Raw genomic sequence first — 7,417 nt, 5'->3', positions numbered from 1 at the left:
CTTGTCTTCATTGATATATATCATAATCTTATGCTTTGAAAAACAAACAAACAATCTGCGTAAAAAAAACACAAAAAAACACAGGTAGCCTGAAGTTAATAGGTGGTTCATAGCATTCTAGTAATTCATCAAGTAATTTATTATGATTTAAATTGCCGAAAATATGTTACACTTGTGGATCAAAGACTGTTCAGGATAAAGAAATCGTTTGCAGATTTTTAGAATTCTTATTCTGCATTTAACGCAGAACCTGGATTTCTTGGATGCTACCTGGTTGATCGTCACACTTTTCAGGCTTTACATATTTCCGTCTTTAACGTTCCTTCTGACGAAAAGTGTGTGTCCATCTGCAGACGAAAACCGGAAAACCATGATATTGCTATTGTAATTGAAAAGGACTGTGGATGTTATCGATCAGAAGAGTATGCCAACTTCATTTCCAGCGTGAGCTATACTCATTATTGGACACGTCAAACCGAGGCAGAATCCGGCCAGCAAGTCCACTGTTTGTATAACCGTGAGTATCTAATGCATTGGCCAATAACAGTTAAAGCTTCCATTTCGTTATATTTCCATTACATTGATAATACGTCAGTGAAGATAGTTTATATGTTTGCATTCTAATATTCCAGTAAGTATTGTTCATAGTATCAGCGAGTATATCAATGAGTAAATGTACAATAATATGTAGAAGAATTCATAATGAATATGTTTTATTGGTATACCAAATTGGTGCTGTTGTTGTTTTGTCCCAGTGTTCCACGTCTTACAAGCTTGGCTTTCTTAGTGGAACACTGTTTTCCATCATTGTGATTATTTACTACATGTATTTTTGTTGCCATGGCAAAGTCCATTGTTTCTTGTTTATGATATAATTCGCGCATATACTGTATATTGTATTTGAAAAAAATCCTTTATCAGACGAGTGTATTGTATTTGAAAAAAAAAAATCCATTATCAAACGAGTGTAAGAAAAATGAAAATATTGCATCACTTTGGATTATGTCAACTTTTTCTTTTCTTTTTGATGATGGAAATAAATACACTATTGAATTGAATTGAATTGAATTGAATTGAATTGAATTGAATTGAAGATTGATACTGATTTTCACACTTTGTTCTTATCTCATCACTGCTTCTTGGATTGACACACTACCGTGTTTACTAGTAGTTCAACTTACATTTTTTTTAATTACTGCTTCATTATTATTTCTACACGCCCGTGTTATCACTTTATCGCTTAATAAGGTAGGCCCTATGTCGAAAGTTTACATTCTTTCTCCCTAAATGAAAAGGCTTAGATAGAGTTGTATTTTTTTACATGCGTTTTTTTTTCGTTTGGAGCAATATGCCCTTTTGATTTATAGTTCAATAGAGTGATATTTTCTTCTTCCGTTTATATCAAGAGGGCGATATCATTATTTATGATTTCGGTAAAGTAATTTAGTTTCATAGGAAGTCTCGCAAAAGTCAGTAGTGGGAGTGTCAGGAGAAGTAAAGTGTTTAAGATGGCCGTACGATATGTTTTTCTTACTTTTCATTGGTCTGATACATACGTTGTATTGTTTATCACAACGTCTCCTTTTCGCAAGTTTCTGTCGGGTTTTGTGAGCACCCAGGCCCTGTGTGTGATGGTTATTGGGACTCAAATACTACAAGCCTTGGATCTCAGATGACTGTTACAACTTGTGACGACGGGTTCGTGCTAGATGGCAGCGCGACACTGGAGTGTGTCGGACTATCTGGATGGTCGACTTACTTCCCGGTTTGGAACGCGTCAGTCCCGTCTTGCAAAAATGCAACAAACGGTCTGTCGTATTAATCAAAATTACATTATGTGATAGCAGAAGCATTTTTTTTTTTAATTTGTTGGAGTAGAAAAATAAGACAATTGCTCGTCTTCATATAAATGATTAAGAGAAGACCGAAGGCATAAGTGGTTGGCATCATAATTTTGTCTTTTTAAAGCAGATATCTCTTAACCCATCTCCCCCCCCCCAACAAAAAAAAAGAGAAATAAAATCCAATCGATGCACATACTTTTCAATTTATAGTGTGGGAAAACGATAAAGAGGTAAGAGTGCAACAACTTGCTCTACAATTGGCCATCGACTGTCTACTTCGTTAAGTAATAACACAACCCACGTTATTTCTATTCCAACTGGTTTAAATTATCATTTTTCTCACCATGCTCAGTGCCTGCCAGAGGAGAGGGTTAAGTAGAATTTCAACACTTGACTTTCATTTTGTTATGTCATAATTAAATCATAATTGAATTACGGAAATACGCGTCTTAAACGAGCTTGTATAATTGTACGATGTCGCAAGTGACGATTCCTTTATTTCACAATGACTCATAGAAAAAAAGTTAAACATTAGCTGTTTTTATGTCCACTGAATGATAAATATTTTGTAACATTACTTTCTTAACCAAGGAGTACCAAGAGTGAATGTGCAATGCCCAGCTTTTATCCGTGCTTGAACTTCCTGAGGGAGGTATGCTTTAGTTCAATTGAGAAAACGAATCTTGTATGACAATAAGATAGTCAGAGAGACATTGGTGGTGCACGTTTACGTACTTGTGTGAGTTTTGTTATAGATAACGAGAGACACGATCCAGAAATCTTCATAACATCATCACAAATTGCAGTTTTCACTTCAAGTGAGTATTTCTGGGCACACTCTTGATTATCTCATGAAGTACGTTTTTCAGTTTGTGTGACTGATTAGGTTTCTTAATAATAATAAAAAAAAAAAAACACGCACGTACCGCGTGAAATAGTTTATCTATTTGAATACATCTGTAATTTTTGTAAAGTCCTAAATTCAGGATGCCATTTAATCTTGTCATTAGCCTAAAACACTGAATGATTAATCTATTAGGAAATGCAAACCCTGCTGACACGAATGCTGCTATATATCAGGGGTATACGAGTGAATATCCGCTTTGTTTTTCTAGGTGTAAATTATGGGTAAGGAAAAGTGTAGACCAAGAAGAGATTAAAATATGGTTAAACCAGTCTTACTGACATTATTTTTAGTGTGTATATGTACTGTACATGTAAAACTAATTTACTTGTTATTTTCTTCATATGAATAGGCGAAAAGCAACCAACTGAAGAACTAACATCAACATTACAAAAGACAGTTAACATGACTTCTTCCGGTAAGCATGGCATCTTTACTATTGTCATGCATTTTCGATGAGATATTTGATGTAACATTATGTACATAGCATTACATGTTTTTCATTGCTTTCATGGTTATTGTCCTAGTGTATGTAAAGGATGTCTAGCTAATGCTATTGCAAATTACTAATAGCCCAATCTGAAATTACTTTGCATTCAGCGGAGTTTTCTCTTTGCTCATCTTCCTTTGTTCTTCTGACCTTCACATGTCCATTCTGTGCCCCCTTGCTTGACCTTGCTCTCGCTTCAGTACCTTCGCTTTGTCCCTTCTCACTTTGACTTTGATTTGTCTTTTAGAACTCTTTGCTTGCTCTCCTAAGTTCGACTTTGTCTTGACTTTCAGAATCTTTGCCTTTACCCTTCGCCCTTTGCTGTCAATGTCCTTCAGCATTTTCAGCCCGCTCCCTTTGCCCTTTACTCTCACTGACTTTCAGCCCCTTGTGCTTTCTTCTTATCTTGACTTTCTCCTGTCCTTGTTATATCTTCTCCTTCCCTATGACTTTGAGCTCCTTATCTATGTGCTCAAAGACATCCTTCTCCTGTATACTTCGCAGCGCGATAAACGTCTTTCTCATGACCTTCATGGCTGGTCCTCTCTATCTCTCTCGAACTAGAGGAGCTTGTTTGGAAGGGGTATATAAGACAAACTTTATGCTTATCTTGAGAGCTCACTTGCTTGGAGGAAGCAATGCTCTTCAATATATAGCGGGACTTTATTTTGGGACCTTTACAGAATAGGAATTATATTCTGCCCATCTTCGACAAATATAAGTCGCCGTTACACTTTGAACGTCATTCTCTCTTTTCCCTCTTTTGTTTTCCCTAGGTAAATTCAATGTTGCTTGAAAGTATTTTGCGCTGATCATGACATGAATTAGATTTACTTTTATTTTTACGACCAGAACAATCTCTCTCCTCCCCTGCTTTACCTACTTAATTGTAAGCAAAGGTCAATCACGTGCAAATACATGTAGCTGTTCACGCTTCAGTTGATATTTAGTATCCTGAAGTGATGGAGTGGAGATATCACGTGTCTTGGGGATAGCGTCGAATTGATGTACTTCTGAGATAGTAACGGCATCATTTGCAAAATTTTTTGGGTGTGTGTTTTTATACATAGTATGACAGAGGCTGAGCTAAACTAGTATGTATGTTTTATTATATATGAATATGTATATTTTATCTGTGTATATAAGTATGTATATACATTAGGTTATAACATGGAACTAAACTATTTGTCTATTTGTATTTTATATGTATTTGATTATCGATTGTTTTGATTTAAATACAATTACGCTGTCCTGACGTAGTAAAACATAAAGAAGTAACAATTCTAATCGTATCATAAACGTTAAAAGTAACATGCTGTTTTATCTCAATCCCTGTGTCTTGATCATCGAATGGGAAGTGTCTGGTTGAGATAATAATCATAAAAAAATAATGCTTTAATTTCTCTCCTTTTTTTCCAAAGCACTTTGTTCTTCTTCGTAATTATTATAAAGGCTTGATTTCTTGCACTATGTTTCAGTGTCTGGTCACCATGAAATAGATAGGATGGTAGGCCTCTACACCCTGGGGACCTTTCTGTTTGTCGTTTTCACGTTACTTGTCATCGTCTCTGCGGCTTGGTACAAACATCACAAGAAAAGGTGAGGTTTTGCATAATGAATTGTCTTTTATGTTTATAATGTGGAAGGAGGGGGATAGAGCGAATCGCGGCGAGGAAATGAGCTCTTGCTAGCAAGCACAAGCAATTTTAGTCATAAAGTGAATTATTCACTTACAAACTTAAAGTATATTAATATACGTTAACCGAATGGTTTTTGTTTTTGTTTGTATAAAGTAATATATGATATGTGAATATTGTACTACATGATGTAGTACATGGTAAATAAGCATTATATATAGATAAATATATACTCATTTTATATATATATATATATATATATATATACATATGTATCTATATATAATGCTTATTTACCATGTACTACATCATGTAGTACAATATTCACATATTATAGACGCTCATACTATTAGACAAATATCTTGCAATGTTCCAAGTGCTTCCTCAAGCACAACAGTTATTCAATGAAAGGACGGGCAATGGAACAATTCAACAAACCTTTTAAAGCTTTAAAGTTAACATTGAAAGTTAAAGTACTTCGTGTTTACGACATTTCAAGTATCGAAATATTGTTCCAGAAATCTGCAAAAAAAAAAAAAAAAATGTCGCTTATTTTCGAAAGTTGTTTCCTCACGAATCTGTGGTTAGATTTTATTACCCACGACGTACATTCCCCCAAACCTTTCGTCTCGCGTCATTCCTTTTCACTCAACAGAAAACGTAGGCACCCAGAAAATTCAAATAAATCGAGTACCCACCCATTGCACTCTATCAATACCGACGCGATGCATCGCCATTTGCCGGAACATTCGGGTAATAAAACTAGCGACGCCACAGCAAATCAGGAGGAAGTGCATCACATCTACCAGAACACTGCAGAGGTAGTCATCGTAGATTATATTGCTGAATAAAGCAGGTCGTTACTTTCTAACGGAACTCCCTGTGGTATTTAACTCCCTAATTCCATATCGAGGAATATAGTTGGCTTTTAAAATAACGAATTTCGCTCGCAGCGAGTTCTATATTAACATTTTTCTATATGCAAAGTTAACTCTTAACTCATATTCAAAAGAGTAACGTATGCATTTTAGAAACTCTACTTTGAATCAATCACTCCTTTGTAACAAAACTACCAGAAATTTGTATTTTTTTCGTGCTTGGTTACCAGGTAAATTTTCACTCCAATATCACGTAATTCTACTTTTCTCTGATACACTGCATGGCGCTGACATCTATTACGTACAGTATGTAGTTTTGTAGGTAGAAGCCTCGTGATGCCATATATTCGGTTGATCAGGACGACAATACTCATGTCAGTTACCATGATGTATACACATTTTTTTTTTTCAAACACATTGCGCATCTCTAGAAATAAACTTAAAAATTAATGTCAGCAAACGATACCATGCATCAGCATGCTACCCTCTACTCTTTGTTGTCCTTTATAGGCTCACAGTCTTAAAGGGGAAGTGGTCAACAATCTACCGGACACGATTTCGCGGCCTCTCCGTGACGTCATGCTACATCGAGATGATGAAGACATTGCGCAGTATCAAGACATCGCATCTAATGTCAAGAAAGAGCTATACATGGACATGACAGGAAATGTGAAGAAAAAGGGAGATGTCAAATTTGTTCAATCTAGGAACTCCTCTACAAGTGAAAACGAGATTGATGAAAACGGTTACATGATTTCCAATGTAAGTCCACGCAGGCCTACGAGATTTAAACAGGAAAAGACTAGTTACATTAATAATGTCACATCATTTGGACAAGAGATCAACAGAGATATGTCCATCCAGTTCAGACCGGCAGATTACGCTGTTAAATGTGAGTTCTCTGAATGGTCAGTTTACGAAGATATTCTTTCAACTTCCAACCAATCCGCACCCATCAGAGAACCACAGCATGGTCACGAGTACGCTACTGTCGAGAGAAATGAGAAACGTGACCCTCTTGCGATAGGCCTAAACAATTCTCTTTATTCTGTTACAATATACTCCAGCAAGCAAAGGGAAGAGCGCGAGTTGGACGAAAATGGGTATCTTGTTCTTGAAGCACGTTCTGGTGAAATCGCCGGAGATCAGTATGTGGAGATGGACAAAGAAGTACTCACCAAAGCATCTTTATATGAAGATATTCTGTTCCCCCAGAACAAATCTCCATAGGCAAAATAACCCTAAAGGTCAACATATATGTAAATTGCAATATATAGGAGAGCATTGATGTAACCTAGAAATTTAGAGATGCTTTTATTCCTAACTATGACTCAATATGGAATAAGGTGACTAACGTAGGAAAGTTTTATACGTAATTGATGCACCTAACTCGTGGGGAAAAAGACAATTTTTAAAGGCTAGCTATTTATCGTTGCTGCACCTTTTTTTTTCCAGCGTGGTCCATGAAAAGTAGTTTTCATAGCATTTAGAAGATGTTTACTGTTCTCGTCACGAATGGGGAACACACTGACAAATTTCAATTTCAATTTCAATTCATTTATTTTCATACTTCTCATTTATGAACATTACAACAGAAACCAGACAAGTTCTTTTACCTTGTGAACAATGTGCAGAAAACAAACAATATACATGGTGATAACACA

At 35.9% G+C, this 7,417-nt stretch overlaps 1 protein-coding gene across 2 annotated transcripts; it reads left to right on the top strand.

The window, feature by feature from the left end:
• The first annotated feature begins 253 nt into the window (after positions 1–253).
• Positions 254–7,207, top strand: LOC139723080 (uncharacterized). Of its 2 annotated transcripts, XM_071634350.1 has the most exons (7): positions 254–517; positions 1,593–1,808; positions 2,600–2,662; positions 3,101–3,166; positions 4,717–4,837; positions 5,531–5,696; positions 6,264–7,207. In XM_071634350.1, exons 2-7 carry the CDS (start codon positions 1,673–1,675, stop codon positions 6,981–6,983), a joined length of 1,272 nt encoding a protein of 423 aa, XP_071490451.1. In that variant the 5' UTR covers positions 254–517; positions 1,593–1,672; the 3' UTR covers positions 6,984–7,207. The 2 variants fall into 2 exon arrangements, with proteins under 2 accessions (XP_071490451.1, XP_071490452.1); XM_071634351.1 differs by lacking the exon at positions 2,600–2,662.
• Positions 7,208–7,417: the final 210 nt, after the last annotated feature.

This window comes from Diadema antillarum, unplaced genomic scaffold (genome assembly GCF_040938485.1).
Source record: "Diadema antillarum isolate AM-2024a unplaced genomic scaffold, OU_Dant_1.0 scf00000180, whole genome shotgun sequence".
Lineage (NCBI taxonomy): Eukaryota > Metazoa > Echinodermata > Echinoidea > Diadematoida > Diadematidae > Diadema > Diadema antillarum.
This window is presented reverse-complemented; position numbering and strand designations above follow the sequence as displayed.